At 40.7% G+C, this 17,806-nt stretch overlaps 1 protein-coding gene across 1 annotated transcript in view; it reads left to right on the top strand.

Annotated features, from left to right (window-relative positions):
• The first annotated feature begins 240 nt into the window (after nucleotides 1-240).
• cacna1ea (calcium channel, voltage-dependent, R type, alpha 1E subunit a) overlaps nucleotides 241-17,806 on the top strand; it is an 81,107-nt gene continuing 63,541 nt past the window's right edge. Inside the window, exons 1-2 of the mRNA XM_026305292.1 lie at nucleotides 241-439; nucleotides 9,168-9,730. Coding sequence (XP_026161077.1) covers nucleotides 9,201-9,730 — 530 coding nt within the window. The 5' untranslated portion in view covers nucleotides 241-439; nucleotides 9,168-9,200. The remainder of the gene's footprint in view (nucleotides 440-9,167; nucleotides 9,731-17,806) is intronic.

Here is a 17,806-nt window from a genome sequence, read left to right as displayed (position 1 = left end):
GTTAACAGGTGAGTCATAAATATACAAACTGCAGTGCAGCCTCTTACGACCATGAAGCCAGAGAAGTAGGTTATGGAAAGAAGGCAACAAGTAGCCCAGGTCCCCTGTACTGTGCTGTAATTATGAGCAGTCCATAGCTAATACCAGTTTGGAACTAAACAAATGCTTGGATGTAATATGTCACATAACAGCAGCTGTTATTGTTTTTTTTGTTTTTTTTCAATAAAAGGTGCTGTAACTGGCAACTGCTCCTATTCCCTCTGGCGAAACACTCCTCTCTCTCCCTTTCTCTCGCTCTCTCTCTCATTCTCCATCCTCACTCCTTCTGTCTCTACCAGTACTGGCAGGGGACAGTGCAGCGGACGTGGTCGTCTCTGCTTCCACATCTTCATTTTCTGTGGAAAGGTGAACGAAATGGAAAGGAGTTTTCTCTTTCTAGGTAAGAGATCCTCTGTAGTCTACATATTTCCAAACAGGTGCTAAGCCGTTTTGTGATTGCACTGATCTTTTTATGCATCTAAAAACTAAAGATTTTTTTGGCAGAGGGTATGTTTGTGTGTAGCCCAGAAGATCAGTGTGCGGCGCATGAAGGAGCAGTATTTCTTCAGTCTTCACTGATAGCACTGATCAGTGACATAGGTGCACAGTTTTAGAGCTTTTATGTGTCCTGTAATATAACAGCCTGTAGTTTTGCTGATATAAAAACATGTTTTTTGATGCTTCAGTGTCACAGGAATGACATTTATTTTAAATGAAATGCTATAACATATTACTTTTTGCCATTAAGATGACTCCTCTGTGTGCAGGAGACTGTGGAGGACACATACATGTTTGTTTTTCCTGAAGGTTCAGTCCTAACAGGAGGCTCGTCGCATACCCTCCAAAACATGACCAACATTAATATGACGGAGCACTAATCTCCCTCACTTTAGCTTTAACTACTGCAACAAGATGAGAGAACAGGAGAGTGAGTCACTGGACTGATTGCTGATACAAGAAGATTCAAATCTTCATATCATAGAGTTGCTCAGAGTGCCTGAGCAGGTGTCACATTGAAGACGGACTTGTGTTAAGTCTTGTTAATTACTAAGTGGGCCTAAAACTGATAATGATTAAAGTCCAGGAAAAAAAAAATCTCCCCTGTTTGGAGGAAGGCAGCAATCATTACTTTAAAGGGGGAGGAATTAATTAAAGAGGAGAAAATCAAGAGAACATTTGCAGCAGGGAATTAAAAGCAAATCTGTGGTGGGTAAGTTGTTAATGGGATTTCAGATGCTAAAGTGTCATGAGTCGCTTGTATCAGCCACCTGTTAATATAATTGTTTGTCTCTGCTCTTGTTTTTTTATGATTTGGGAAATTATTTGCTGTTATCTTCTTGGAAAATGAACCCTAGTTAAGGCCTATAAGTGACGTATTTAGCTATGTGTTTTCTTAAGTCACAAGATTTTGACTACTAAGGAAGAGGCTGTTCACTAGTCAGAGTGTGTGTTATAGACAACTGGCTGCTGGAGGCAAACACTGCATGTTACCAGCTGACTTCATCATTTCACAGCTCTCATTTTTCTGAAGTAGAGCCTTAAAATTGCAGTCATGCAGTCTCCTACAATAGCGAGCTGCTGTTCGGCGAGTTAATCGACAGTGTGCTCAGCTGTCTGCTAGAATTGATCTTTTTCATATGAGAGCAAATAGGCCATTGCTTGTATGAATCCTGCCTCTCTGGACTGTCTTGTTTATTATTTAATCGCATTAACGCTTATCACTTACCACCCTCAATCCAGCTAGTTTCCTGTTGTGGCTTTTTGTTCATCTTTTCTTGTCAACACAATGATTGACCTCACTGAATAACACCAGTCTCTGTGCAAGGGGTGAAAATTGGTTTTCATGGTGTATAGAACAGAGTCTGTTTTTAGCAGAAAGCTAAATTTTACTGTACCTCTTAAAGAGAGTAGAAGACAAACATAATCCTTTTTTAAATAAATATCTTACATCTATATCGTTTAGATTCCCAAGATGCAACTTAAATTCATGTTAAGTTGCCACACACTCTCAGTCATTTGTGAAATGCATATACAACTAAAGCCTGTATAAAATCGATTGCACTGAATAAAAACAAATTTAATGATTATTAACATCAGAGCTGAGAGCCCTGTAAAATGCCTAATGTGCAGTCAGTGGTCTAAGTGGAACTGAAGCTACTGACTGATAACAGTTCACCAAGGACAGTCAATTAGCCACAACACAGAACCGTTAGAAAGGAGACACTAGTTCATATTGTTAAACTGTGATATTAAGTTTTGCTTATAGTTTGTTTGGGATCCAGAGACTGGTAGTGACTGTAGACTAAATCACAATCACTGCTTATTTGTTTTCATTTATAAGCCTTTGAGTGCACAGTGGTTATTTCAATGAATTAACAGAATTTTCAATATCTGAGTCACTCGGTATAAACAGATGCATTTATGTTATTTCTGCTGCTACCAAGACCAAGTGATTAGACTTGTCTCACATGTTTTTCACAAAGCTACTTCACATATCAGCCAATACGTAGTTGGGAGTACATTTTCCAAGTGTTGTGGTAGTTCCTCCTACCACTTTGCTGTGTTTTGTTCAGAATTCTTCATTGTTTATGGCACAAAATATACTCAGTCAGCCAAGAAAGTCATACTTTTACAGATTAGTTAGTTGCCTTAGAGGAGAGAGAATAACAATATGGACATTAAGAGGAGACACAAGGCTGCTACCATATATTAAAACGAAATGTTAGGACTCTAGTTGTATTTTATTCAACAGAAAGACATGCACGTCCCAGACAATAAATTTACATGGGTGGATTATCATTACAGTGATTTCATTCAGTAACACTATGCACTGTGTTGCAGCAGCTTCCTGAACTTCCTGAGGAGTCTAATATTGGATCTGAGTGATGAGTCGAACAGATAGTTATTTGCAGCTCACAGGTTGGTGCACAACAACCTTACATGCATATACTACATATATTCTTACTAACTTACGTATTCTTACTAATAGCATACATATCGTATAAAAATGAAATGATATAATTCTGCAGACATTATGTACTAAAAGCTTTTTTTTTTTTTTTTCAATTTTATGCTCTTTGATTCATTTGATTACGCTGTTGGTAGCAGCCCAGAAAAAAAATTATTATTTAATCAATCAATGTATTATTCAATTTACTTTGCACAAAAGTGAGACTGTTAATAAAAATGCAACGAAATCCATTAAAATGTGCGCTGCACGTTCCAGAGAGGGTCATGAGTATCTGGCAGTAATGCAAACCTTTTAATGATCTCTAATACATTTTAGGGCTGATTCATAACTGCACTGAGACAAACATACACATGCAGCCATGTTTAGAGAAACCACTGCCAAAACAAACTGCTCCTCTAAATCCCACTGTGAGCTGCAAGCTGTGAAGTCTTATTCATATCTAATGGTTTGCACATCCATCATGTTCAGATCGTTATGTTATTCATTGGTCCTGCTTTGTTCTATGACAACCAAAGTATACTACACTGTTTACAAGACTTTGGGCTCTGGGTTTTGCTAAACAATTTCAATAGTGATTTCATGAATATCAGATTGAAGTCAGACATCTTCTTTGGTCTTTGTGTTTGCTAAACACCTAAACATCATTGAAAATGTATGAGACATTCACATGTACAGTACGTTTCCATTGCTTTGTTCTACCCAAAGTATTCGAGAATTTCCTATTTTAAAAACAGTCCAATATTTCAGGACCTGGAAAACAAAACCTGATGCGTTTTGCTGGGAGTGGTTTTACCCTGCTGTGTAATTTTCACCTTTTTAATTTGGTTGCATTATTTGCTCATATCTACATTCTCAAACAAGTTTAGTTTTCCAGTCTAATGTCTAAAATGTAATTATAATCACATCACACAGCTGTGGAGATGCATCATATGACAGTTCCTCACACCATAGGCCTTTCCCATGAGTCTAGCTCACCTCCAAATGATACAGCCATAATAGTAGGTGGACCTATTAGTAATGGTGATCATTACTGATCTGATGTGCTGGTGGGTTGTGTAATGGTCTTTCCAGTAAGGTCATCTCAGCAGTAGAAACACTTTTAGAGGCATCTTTTCATCATCTGAATGTCAGGGCATACCTGGCTGCAGTCAAAGACAAAAACAAAAACAGAGACTGTCTAATAAAAAGAACATAAGCACCAAATAGAGAAAGTAAAGAGCCAGTTCATTGTAATAAAAAAATAATATACTATGTTGTTTGATAATGCTCATTTCACACATGTCCACAAAAAAACAAAATGCAAGTAATCACAGTAAAAACTTACCGTTTATATTCAATGTCACATGTTTGCTGCTCAGACTTTACACTAACTGTTCATTCAACTGCAGTTACTCAGGGTTTATGGCACATTACCATGATGATATGAAACTTTAATAAAGCCTGCAGGGAAACTGGCCTGATCTCGTCACAGCATAAACTATCACAGTCACAGTGACTAACAAAGAGCAACAAGTATGAAACAGAGTTATGAACGTCATGAATGACCAGTATGGAAATATGTGTACAAGATATGCAAAATGAAATCAAACCTACTTACAAAGATAACTGCTCAAATACAAGAAGATAAAGTAACAGTGCGGAGACAACTATAGATGCAGAGGCAGTGGGTGGAATAGACTCTGCTGACAAGGTGCAGTGGAAAACTTTTTAGTTTAGTTATTGTCTTTGTATCCTTCATCATTTATTATTGTCTCACTGGGGATGGATGCTCAACTGGAAAAGCTAAATGCATTTTGAAAGAGGGCCTTATAATTGTGGTTGATAATCAGAGGACAGTGAAAAGGAAACTAGAATTCAATCACATGTATATTTGCTTCTCCAGTTTGCTTAATTAAATGCTCCACAGTGTGTTATAGAAAGTTAGAAATTGCAGGCTCTGCCTAATGCACTCTGCATGAGACACAATAGTAACTTGAAGTGGCTGGATATTAAAAAAAGATGCTCGATGTCAGACGCTTGGTGAGCTTCATAAAATCAGGCTTATAATTAATACCCATTAATATAATGTGTGTCCCTAGGCTGCCGTACGTACATCACAAAAGTGCTCTCTTACTTATTCTTAGCTCAGGTGTGTGTTGAGTTCAATTGGTCTTTGGTGTTTGCACGAGGCAAACAAAGCTGTAAGATTACCCAGCAACAGTGTGATCAGAAATGACTGACACGGTTGGAGTCATATGAACAGACTGTACAGCACAGTGGGTGCAGAATATTGTTCTGTGCCCTCTGTTCCCACAGCAGTGTGACAGAAAAATCCTAAAGGTCTTGGTCTGACTATAAATTCCTGTTCTGACTCTAGATGCGTCACTCAGAGGCAAGATTTCTTAAACTGAAAGCCTTTCTTTGCAATATCTTTAAAGCTGCAGTGTTATTGACCTGTTCTTCTACTATGTGACAAAGTACATTTAGGGAACTTGATCCTTTTAGGATCTGGCCCCATTTTTGTCAGTGAAGGTGACTGATATTGTCAGGTCTCATGGAAAGTACTTCCTTGCTATGTCTTTGCAGTTTTCAGGATTTCTTAACGTTGTGGTTAATATCTCCTGCTACGACGGTTGTTTTCAGCGAGCTGAAATTCTTTGCCCGATTTCCTTTGCGAACACATCGCCCATTAGAGGAGGTGATATAATGCTTCCTGACACACGTTTGGCCACTCACAAGGTTGACATCCAGGGTGAGGTGGAGGATGTGGTTAAATAGGAAGCGTAATTAGCCAGTTGCATGAGTCCGTGTGGACAGCAGGTGTGAGCGGGTTCCTCGCCTGCCACAGCCTCCGCTTCACTCCTCATTTGTACCCTGGCAGAACAGAGCACCTCCTTTTATTCAACCACACAGTAACACATTAGATGTTTATGATTTGTCTGAAGCTCAGTGACTAAAGCTAATTAACAACCAACCTCTTAAAAGTCACTATCAACTTTCTCATCAGTGTGTTTTTGATAATTGTGTGGAGCAGCAGGGCCTTGATGTTTGAGTCTGGGCATTGCAGTGTGGGTGCCTTTCAGAGCTTTGTGGTCCAGGTGCTGTTGGTCTACTGGTCTGGCAATAAGGGTCCTAATAATGGTGACATGAGAGATTAGAATAAATGTTTTATCGGACAGCACATATACCATTTTCTCCATTTCTGCCCACAAAACATTCCTTTCAACTATTTCAAATGATTATTTCTTTTATTTTATGATGATAAAAGATTTGCCAACACATCTTTGGAAACACACTTACTCCTTTTTTGCAGTTTTCCAAAGAAAAACAAATCCTGCCTTCAAACACAATAAAACACACCGAACTCAAAGAAGAAATCTGGTGTTAATTTGTGAAAATAAATTAGATACGAGACATTAGTGAGCTACCTGAGTTACCCTTGGACAGAGCCAGACTGGCGGTTTCCCTTGTTTCCAGTTTTTATGCTGTATATATTATTTACAGTACAGACTAACTCATCAAGAAAACATTTTGAATTATCCCTAAAACATCACATAAGGGATTTCTTAACAAATCTGTCCTTTGTACGTGCCCCAATAATGAATATACTGTAGGTTAAAAACACCATGTACGGATAAAGCCACATGTAATTGCACTATGTTGAGTAGTTATTCTCGTGGCAATACATAATAAAGTGTCTATTGTCATATGTACTTTCTTTCCAGCCTCGTCTGTTTTTCATTTTCTGGAAGATTCTTCTTCATCCTTCAACCCTCTATGGATCATCACTGTGTAGAAAGTTTACTTGTGTTTACCTTTCAGGTCTGGCAAACAGATTCGGGCTTTAAATATTTATACCAGTAAATTTTATTTATATTGATTAGAAATATTACAACTTTCTGAATCATTTTATTTGGTCTTTGTTGCATTTTCCTGTTCATAGCTTGTGATTTCTGGGAAAATCATACCCGTCCACAACTGTCCAAACTCAAATATCCATATATAGATATATATATATATATATATATATATATATATATATTGTGCTGACATTCCCATTCAGGCAATTTGAAAAGATAATTTGCTAAATGGATTTGGTAAACACCAGATCAATGAAACTTTTCAAACTAGCTCCCCCTGCCAGGAACCACATATACACACATCACTGGCCCTTTTTAAAAGAGTGTTACTCTGTGCACATCATTTAGATCCCTCAGTAGCAGCCGGGGCAGAGGGCGAAACACTCGGCAGCACCGGACATCTTCTGTCTCTGTTGGAAGCTTAGCTCATATTCATTAAGCAGCCACAATTAAAACCAGATCAGCTATGGGCCCGTTGGTCTCTGGTTCCAGAGCTGCAGTATTAACCCCACAGACAGCATGAAATACGAGGAGTCAGAGGCGACGGGCCCTCTGTCAGAAACATTACTGAATGTTTGCCTTTAAAACAACAACTATAAATATGTGCTTTTGTAATTTCTTTAAAAGTCATAAGCCGTTCTGATTCCAGTCAGAAAGACCTTTAATTTCACTTTATTGCTGTTTAAAAAAGCAGTGGTCACAGTGCGTCCAGTTGGAGCGGCCATTAATCTGCTTCTGCTTCACTTCCTTCCTCAGGTCCTCAGGTCTGCGGTGTGTATTTCTATAGCAGGGCCAGAGGTGTGGGAGGAAGGTGGAGGTTTAGAGACTTTAAAGTAGAAAGTGTAAACATCTACTGTGTCACTGTTTGTGCGCCTCTGATTGTTATGGCTGTGATAAATTCCATTAGCTCAGAGAGTAACCAGAGAAGGCGCTGAGGTAAGCCGTACTTACCTGTACCATGAAATTCAAAACTCCACTGGTTTCCTTGGCAAAGCTGCTTTTTGAAATATAATGTTTTACTGCTTTTTAAGGGGAATATAAGTTAAAAACCAACGCATTTGTTATTTTTGGCCACATGGGGGCAGCACAACAACCTTCAAACAATTTTTTTTTGTTGCCCCATTAAATTCAGGTGTGTTTGTAGCCAACAGGCAGCTGTTCACATACACAGCCAGCGTCTTACCGTTTATTTGGAGTCACGTGTAAGTAATATTCACGCTCCTTTTAGCTTCGTTTCCACCAGCTCCTCAGGGAAATACCTGGCTCTCTGGCTGGTAGCTCACAGCTAACATTAAAACAAGACGCAGGATTGGTCTAAGGACAGCTCAAGTTACTAAAAGACGCTAAAAGAGACTGTAAGATGGGACTGGTCGTTACCGACGCGTTACCTTCTGCCTCATGATGTCAAAACATCACATTTTGCAGATTCCTCTGTGCTGTTGTAAAACAAACCCAGAAAAGAAGGTTTTTGTTTTGCTGCTGCTCATCCTGAGGGGTGTGGTTATTCTTCATCCTCTCCAGTACGCACAGAAAATGCGCAATCGAGCAGTGTGTTTGGATCTGGGGGATGATGGATATCTCAGGGTACCACCATCATCCACTACACTGTCTGCTGATCAGCACTTCATCCACAGCAGTGCGTCCACTTATGGCAACAGCCTAATAAATGGCTCTCAAGGTGCTTCAGGAGTCTGGTAATAGATTCAGTCCTTTCTCCTGTCTGCTCTCCACAACCTCTAACAGCATCTTCATTTTGCTGTTCGGTGTCTTCTAAAGTTCTGCAGCAGAAGTGAGGGGCTTCATAAAGCCTGAGCAGCAGTGCAGAAGGTTTTACAGCACATGGGGCATTAAGATGTATATGTGCAGGGTTTAGTTCTAACTGTTCCTACAAGATAAAGAAGATGGTAAAGTTACTCTCCCTCTTCTTATTTGATGCACTGCACTGGCAGTAACACATGATCGTTGTTGTTATGGCTGCCGTACCGCCTCTCTAATTGGTTCTGATGCTCAGAGGACTTGTGATATTTTAAACTGACTGGGTACAACATATTGGGCTACTGGCAAACTGCCCCAGAGAGTTAGATGAATAGAGGCACAGTAACTTGGAAGCTGGATCTTTTCAGGTTATATAATATTCACCCAATAATCAAGCAGAGGTTGTTTGTGTTTTCATTTATACCTGGACATGATGTTGTTCTGTGCATCAAATTTATCAACTCACATTTTAATCTAATTAAACAATAAAGCATGAAACGTTATGTGTTTCTAACCTTTTCTTTTTCTCTCTTCTGTTTCCTTTCTGGGCCATTTTTCTGCAGCACTATGCTGAGGTGCTGGGCTACTTTCCCACCATGCTGGAACTTGGCTCCTGTTCGGTCAGCTCTCAGTCTCTGACAGGGGACCACAATGCTTTGGGGCTACCTAGAGCCTCAGCAGGACCAGAGAGTCCAGTGGATGCTGTGGGTCTGGGCGTGGGGGCGACATGTGGTAGTAGCACCCCCAGGCACCACATCCTCAACCCGTCCCCAGTGGACAGTGAGAGCTGGCAGAAGCATCGTGCAGGACTGGCTGGAGGGTCCAGGTTGTACTCTGAGTCCCAATCGCTCCTGGAGCCCCAGAGTCTGTCGACCAGCTATGACACCGTCTACCTCCCAGCTGACCATGCTCCCCCTGTGCACCCAAACCGCCTGACACTCACTCTGGACGTGGCCTCAACTTTTGACGTGGGAGGGGGAATATTGGGGACAGATGGAGATTTGGTGGTCAGTCCAAATGTGATCAAGAGACGTCGGGGTGGCTTGATCGAACAGAGGGACATTGTGAAAGCCCACCAGGCTCATAAGATACACAGCACTCCACAGGCACGGCGCAAGGAGTGGGAGTGAGTATTTGGTTTACAGTCAATGTATCTCATGCACTACATTACTCTATTTATTCTACTTATCTCACCAACGTTTTCCTCAGGGCTGGTTGGTTTTATTCTGGGCAGGGGAGTTAAGGTGTGAGGACAGTTCACTAACACAACCCAGACGTATAGTTTTCATATACTTTTGATTGGAGCAGAACTTAACAAACATCACTGTAAACATTAATAGTCATTTCTGTTGCATCAGTTCAACGTTTATTTAACATAAACGCCAATTAATGTTCAGATTTGTTGCATTGGAAGCACTTTATTTATTTATATTATTTCTTTCTTTATTTATTTGTATATTTTTTATTTGTGTCATCCAATGACAGCATTCAGCCTGGGGTGGTTCTAATAATATATAATAAAGAATATAGCCATTAGACTTTTTAACATCTGTCTGTCTGTCTGTCTGTCTGTCTGTCTGTCTGTCTCTGTCTGTCTGTCTGTCTGTCTGTCTGTCTGTCTGTCTGTCTGTCTGTCTGTCTGTCTGTCTGTCTGTCTGTCTGTCTGTCTGTCTGTCTGTCTGTCTGTCTGCCTGCATTCATTGTGAATTGCACATTTTCTGGGCTTCCAGTTAAAAGATTGGGAACATTTTCACATGTTTTCTCCTCAGTAATGTCAAACACAAATAAAAGCAGCGTGTGTTTACGGGAGTTACACTTAATGAAATATTCAGTGCGTGGTGTGGGAGTGTTCACTACACTGTTTAGTGGGCTGTGATTGCAGGCTTAGAGGATCTGTGTGACATTTTGGGGAATCGGCTCTGCTGTTTGCGTTTTGTCTGGAAGACAGATCAGATGAGATGAGACAGATTCTCGTGTGTGTAGACAACCAGCAGCCCTTTAACTCAGTATGAGGACTGGACAAAGGAAGACAGTGAGCCTGGCTCTGTCCGATGATACCTCTAAAGCTCATTAGCTAATATTATAGCATGTATCTTCAGTATGTATAGAAGCTACGGCGTTAAAACTGTTTCCAGAAAGTTCATTCACATGCCCCTGGTAGCTGTAGACGTGTGAATGTGAAAGTGCTGTGCCTTGTCTGTATTAACTGGTTTCCTGCCCTGCGGTGCTGTGGAATTTCTAGCTGATTATAGTGGTGACACCCACCGCTGTTTCACCTAAAGTGGTGGTGGCACCCTCTGTTCCCCCCTTCCTTCCTCTCCACAGGTACAGGAAGTCATATCCCATGCTGAGTTATGTCTATCCTGAAGAGTCAGAGGCTTCATCTCCACAGTGTTGGAGAGAGACGGATGATGTACAGTGCAGGCGAGGGCACAAAATGTGATTTAAAAAAAAAAAAAAGAGGCTTAACTTTAAATGAGACGTTTTCCTATTTTATCTTGCGTTTGATATTCAAGTCCATTTGACAATCGAACTGATGTGGCTGATTTCTGGATCATCGGCCTGTAGAGGTGGTCGGTCATGGGCTAGATATTATTCTCTGGCCTGCCTAATCTAATTACTATAACATGACATGGCAGATCTGCATTTCTACCAGCGACAGATCAATGACTGGGCTGAGACAGGATGCGTTACAGCCGTGAACATCCACCTCTCAGGACCAGTTAATGACAAACCCACAGCCACCTGACAGGAGGATGGAAATGAGAAGATGCACCTGAGCCACGGCGCTTTTGTTTTTTTTTAAAGCAAATTAGTCTTTTGGAATAGATTAGATTAGATTTCAGACCAAGTGGGAGCTCTGTGTTATTAAAAACACAGTTTATGTGAGTTTTCTTTTCCCCAGCTATGAGCATGGCGTATCATACAGCCCATCATACAGTTTCTCCCTCAGTTCACATTCACGTACATTATAGTAAGATGCTTCAATAACTGCTGCCATTGGCTACTTCTAGTTCCCAGACAACTATTTCTAAAATTGCAGTCAGCACCTAACTTTTATAAAGCACCACGGTCAGATTTAATTTCAAGGTATCTTTAAAGCTAATAGGCGGATTGCCTCTAAATCCTCTGTATCTATTCATGGCTCCCACAAGGTGATTCTTAATGTTGTAGTGATTTCCTTTATGTTTCCTCCAGTGTCATCATTAGGCCTAAATTAGCAGAATTGCCTCTGGCCAATTTGAACCTTATATGTTCTTCCCTGTAGCACACCCCCGCTCCATACTGTCAGCTGGCTAGTATGCCACTGAATTTGTGACCCTGTGTCCTTTTGCTTTTGCAGCTACCTCACACTGAAAATCCACTTGTATGTTGACTCAGTGCCATCCATTCGCTGAGTATATTCATGCTCCCAAAAGAAGGAATCTGTTAACGACCACGTTTTAGATGTTGTCAGTGTTGTTTCCTTCTGAACACTTTGTGTTGCAGGCGACGAGCAGTGTGACCGCTGACGTAATCGTTAGTCTTGTTCTTTTACGTATTTTCGAAAGTGAAATTCTGAAACATTTGCACGTCACATAGAGGTCTACTACAGGCAAACAGTTGTTTGTGAGTGAGTAAGGAAACTAAGCCAATAATTCTGGCATGTTGTTCTGCTTTCAGCAGAGGTTGGACAGTATTTTGTATGTTTGGCTCTATATTTAGATGCATCTGTGTGTACGTAAGAATATGTGGCAGTCAGCATTTGATACGTGGCAGTCTGTATAAAGATGTGCTTTCGGAAGTGCTTGGTGAAATAACAGTGTTTAGAGCGGCCTTTAGCGTAACCCTAATGATGGTAATCAGACTGAATCAATCTGGCATTTCAACTGCAACAGGAGTAGATGTTGGTCACAAATAGAGGAGAGCACTGCACTGCTTTGGTCGGTTTCTGGTTTGAACTTGATGCCGTGTGTGATTATGAGTTTCATTTATGTGTGTTTCCATTTTTGAAAGAGCTCATGGCATAAAGGAGAGAAGACGGTGTTCATTGTACATTATTTTTATGGTTGCACCAGGGAAATGATTGCTAGGTTGAAGTGCTGACAACATTTACATCTGAAATGTGACAACAGGTCTGACTAAACACAATTTTGGAACCACTGGTATAATTTTTAATAATGCAGTTTTAAAAACTCTTTAAAGGTGCAGTGGGTAAAATGTGAAAGATTTAGCAGCATCTAGTGGTGAGATTGAACATAGCAACCTTCTCAGCAGCCCCTCATACCCCACGCTCCATTTCCAGGCACAAGGGAGATCGTCCCTTTTAAAGCAAAATGTGATTCTGTGTCTAAAGCCAGTGTCTGGTGTGTCCAGTCTGGGCTACTGTCGAAACATGGCTACCTCCGTGAAAGGAGACCTGCTCCCTATGTACAGTGGTGTGAAAAAGTGTTGGCCCCCTAAACCTAATAACTGGTTGGGCCACCCTTAGCAGCAACAACTGCAATCAAGCGTTTGCGATAACTTGCAATGAGTCTGTTACAGCGCTGTGGAGGAATTTTGGCCACTCATCTTTGCAGAATTGTTGTAATTCAGCCATATTGGAGGGTTTTCAAGCATGAACCGCCTTTTTAAGGTCATGCCACAGCATCTCAATCAGATTCAAGTCAGGACTTTGACTAGGCCACTCCAAAGTCTTCATTTTGTTTTTCTTCAGCCATTCAGAGGTGGACTTGCTGGTGTGTTTTGGATCATTGTCCTGCTGCAGGACCCAAGTTCGCTTCAGCTTGAGGTCACGAACAGATGGCCGGATTTTTTGGTAGACAGCAGAATTCATGGTTCCACTTATCACAGCAAGTCTTCCAGGTCCTGAAGCAGCAAAACAGCCCCAGACCATCACACTACCACCACCATATTTTCCTGTTGATGATGTTCTTTTTCGAAATGCGGTGTTACTTTTACGCCAGACGTAATGGGACACACACCTTCCAAAAAGTTCAAATTTTGTCTCGTCAGTCCACTGAGTATTTTCCCAAAAGTCTTGGGGATCATCAAGATGTTTTCTGGCAAAACTGAGATGAGCCTTTATGTTCTTTTTGCCCAGCAGCGGTTTTCGTCTTGGAACTCTGCCATGCAGACCATTTTTGCCCAGTCTCTTTCTTATGGTGGAGTCATGAACAGTGACCTTAACTGAGGCAAGTGAGGCCTGCAGTTCTTTGGATGTTGTTGTGGGGTCTTTTGTGACCTCTTGGATGAGTCGTCGCTGTGCTCTTGGGGTAATTTTGGTCGGCCGGCCACTCCTGGGAAGGTTCTCCGCTGTTCCATGGTTCGCTGCAGTCCCAAAGCTTTAGAAATGGCTTTATAACCTTTTCCAGACTGAAAGATCTCAATTACTTTCTTTCTCATTTGTTTTTGAATGTCTTTGGATCTCAGCATGACGTCTAGCTTCTGAGGATCTTTTGGTCTACTTCACTTTGTCAGGCAGGTCCTATTTAAGTGATTTCTTGATTGCGAACAGGTGTGGCAGTAATCAGGCCTGGGTGTGGCTAGAGGAATTGAACTCAGGTGTGATAAACTGCAGTTAAGTTATGTTTTAACAGGGGGAGCAAACACTTTTTCACACAGGGTCATGTAGTTTTGGATTTTGTTTTCCCTTAATAATAAAAACCTTCATTTAAAAACTGCATGAAGTGTTTACTTGTGTTATCTTTGACTAATATTTAAATTTGTTTGATCTGAAACATTAAAGTGACAAACATGCAAAAAAACAAGAAATCAGGAAGGGGGCCAGCACTTTTTCACACCACTGTAGATTTAAAAGACTCATTCTAAGATTAATAAAATGCAGCAGTTGGTATTTTCCAGTGATTACCCACCAAAGACAATATATTTATGAGTACTATATATTCCATTTCTGCTAAATATTAAACATTTAACCTTTAAAATGTGGTGGAGTAGAAGTACATAGATGCCCTAAATGCAAATACTCACATAAGATTCATGTATGTCAAAATTAATTTGACCCTTTAATGAATGTTCTTAGTCACTTCAACTACTATTGTTTCTGCTTTCCACATACATCAGGAGCTACAGACCGAAGTCCACCTTTTACAGCATGGTCTCACAGAAGACAGAAGCAGCGAGCTGCCGACTGTTTGGGAGTAAATACTTCATTTAATTGTTGCAAGCCAAAGCAGAGTTGTTAAACTAATGTCAGCATATGCTAAATTCATGAGTCATTAAGTTGAACTTGGAAATCGAGCCAGAGCAAATTTGTGAAAGACTGGCTGACTAACATAAGCACAAGGCCAGATTCTGAGTGACAGCTCGTTCAATGAGACTCAGAGGATAAGTTTTAATTCTGGCAGCAACTACTAGTCATCTTGTGATGAACAGATTGTGAGTGTGTGTAGTCGGAGTAGGCCTGATGTCCAGGTTTGAAGTGCTCTCTTGATTTGCTTTGATTTCCATTCGTCTGGATCTAGTGCCTCGCCTGCATTTGTGAGGTTATCATCTTTGTTCTCCTTCGTCTGATGGGTTCTCACACACTCCTCAGCTCCACCAGCACGTCTGCGGCCGTGTCCGGTGCTCACAGAATAGATGGATGATTGAAATGGACGGCGTTTACTGCAGCATCTTTACAACATTGTTAAAATGGACATTTATTTTTTCATTTCACAAACAAAAAAAGCGAACACATATAGCGTGAACATCTGTTGTCATCTGTACAAAATTCCAACACACACACACACAGGAAGTCTAGACCATCTTCATTTATTAAATACAACACAGCCACACATATGAGAGCAACTCACTGTAGCTTCGTCAGACTCGCTCGAGTTGATGGACGAGCAATCGGCTATTATTTATCAGTCTGTTATCAATCACTCCAGATCCTGTTTAAATGTTATCTTGATTTATTTTAATCATGAAGGAAACAAATCTAAGCATTCGTAAATGCACTGTTTAATTAGCAGTTTGTTTAACTTTGCTAACCCTGTTACTGATACTGAGCTGGAACCACCAAAGACCATCACTAAAACATTTTCAGCATGGAGCTTTTCCAAAGAAATCATTATCACACCACAGCAGAAACAGCAGAGTCCTACCAATTAAAACAGGAACAACTTTGTTGTGTCTTTCCTCAGTTGATCATTTTGGTTTTCAGAGAAAATATGTTACTCCTTCACCCGTCATGTGTTCCCATGTGTCCACAGACTCAGCGTTTTTAATGATCGGACATGAAACAGGATGTTGTCATGGTCTCTTCACTGCTCTGCTGACGGGCAGCACATGCAGCTATATAGGAATGTGCACACTGAGGGACGTCAAATTAACAATTCATGTTATACTTCACAGGTGATGAGTTGTGGGTGCAGGCTGCAGACCTCAGCTCATGCATGAAAGATGAAGATATCAGCAGATTGTCATTGCCACGTTGTGTATGTTTGTGTGTATGTTTGTGTGTATGTTTGTGTGTGTGTGTGTGGACATGGTTTGTGTTATCAATAGTTATCTGGGCTGTGTGTTCAGTCTTTGTTGGGTTTATTCTCAGCAGGGGTGTTTACAGACTCTGACACACTGTGTGTGTGTGTGTGTGTGTGTGTGAGGGTGTGTGTGTGTGTGTGTGTGTGTGTGTGTGTGTGTGTGTGTGTGAGAGTGAGTGAGTGATCCTCAGTTCTTCTGATCACAGCCTGATTGGGCCACAGTAGCTGTATCTCTGGCCATCCATAAAGCGTCGACCCAACTTCATTGCTCACAGCTGCAGTTGGAAAATTGCTGGTTTATGGTGGTGTCAGGGTTTGGATTCTATACACAGTTCAGATTCATACTCAGTCCCAGCCTCATTACTTATCCAGGAGTACAAAGCACAGAGAGATTCTTTGGTTTGTGTTTCAGGGTTTAGTTGTAGTACAGGGTGCAGCAAGGTTATAACCAAATTACTTAGTCTTTAGCCAGGCTAATAGCAGGGCTGTAGTGATGGGGATCGCAATGTCAGTCTGCTGGTCAGGATTTCAGTCTGCATCACTTTGGTCCAGGTTAACTTATCTCAACAACCACTGGTTGGCTTGACACTGAAATTTTGTACAGTGATCCATGGTCCTCAAAGGATGAATCCTGCTGAATTCAGTTCTCACGTGAACTTGACAGTTGTAGTTTTGAGTGAATTGTTTTAAGGATTGCCATGAAATTTGCCACACACATTCATGGCCTCCCTAGGATGAACTGTGACGGTCCCCTGACTTCATCTCGCACCAGCATCAGGTCCAAAACATGAATTTGTCTAACACATTCACGACCAAATGCAAATGTAATGACAGTTCCAACATCCCCAGCTGTACCTTGTATTTAGTGCTAATTTGCAAATATTAGCAAACAAAAGAAGATATGTGTAAATCTAAATACCACTGTATCTAGGTACAGTCTAATAGAGCTGCTAGCTAACTGTAGAGCCAGCTGTTTCATGAAAATACTTTGGCCAGAGTTGAATTATACTAGAATAGTTATATTATAATGGCCCCTATCTTGTTTTTCATTTCTTTCTTTTTATGATTTTAGTTTTGTTTTCATTCTTCCTTGGAGGAAACACCTTATACACCTTAAACACAGGCATAGTTGGACAGTCTAAATCTAAATGTTATGAAACTGTGTTTGCTCGTTGATTAGATTTGCTTAAGGAGCCTCGAGGTTAATGTTTAGGTTAATGCCATGTTCAGTTTCGTTCTAAGTCTCATTGTTCTTCGAGCTACAGTAACTCACTTAAGCTCCAGTTGATATCAATAAATGATTTCTGTAAAGGTTATCACAGCTTCTTCCATCAATATTATGCTAGTGAAGCTTTGACACTTTATTAGGCTTGACCCCTTCTAATTTCATCAGTTTGCAACTGAGAGCGAATCTGCATCCGCCTGTATCCGTCTCCTCCTCCATTATTGTCTCCCTGTCAGTGTCAGACAGACACCCAGTGCAGAGTAAATGTCAGGGCTGTTTGTCATAAATGAATTATTAATGATGTCACGCTGAAAAGCCATTTTCTGCACCACAAAACGATGTGTCTGTCAAACAATATGCAGAATGGAGAAGCGAGAGGCTGTGTCGAGGGAAAATTGTGGAAATGTTTGTTCTTTCATACACTCTATGATAATGTTTGTTTCATTTAATCCAGGCTACTGTATTTGCTTTGTGAAAAAGGATGTCTTTGTGTGTGTGTTGTGTTTAGGGT

The sequence above is a fragment of the Mastacembelus armatus genome, chromosome 4 (assembly GCF_900324485.2).
Source record: "Mastacembelus armatus chromosome 4, fMasArm1.2, whole genome shotgun sequence".
Classification (NCBI taxonomy): domain Eukaryota; kingdom Metazoa; phylum Chordata; class Actinopteri; order Synbranchiformes; family Mastacembelidae; genus Mastacembelus; species Mastacembelus armatus.
Note: the sequence above shows the minus strand (reverse complement) of the source record. Positions and strands in the feature narration are given on the sequence as shown.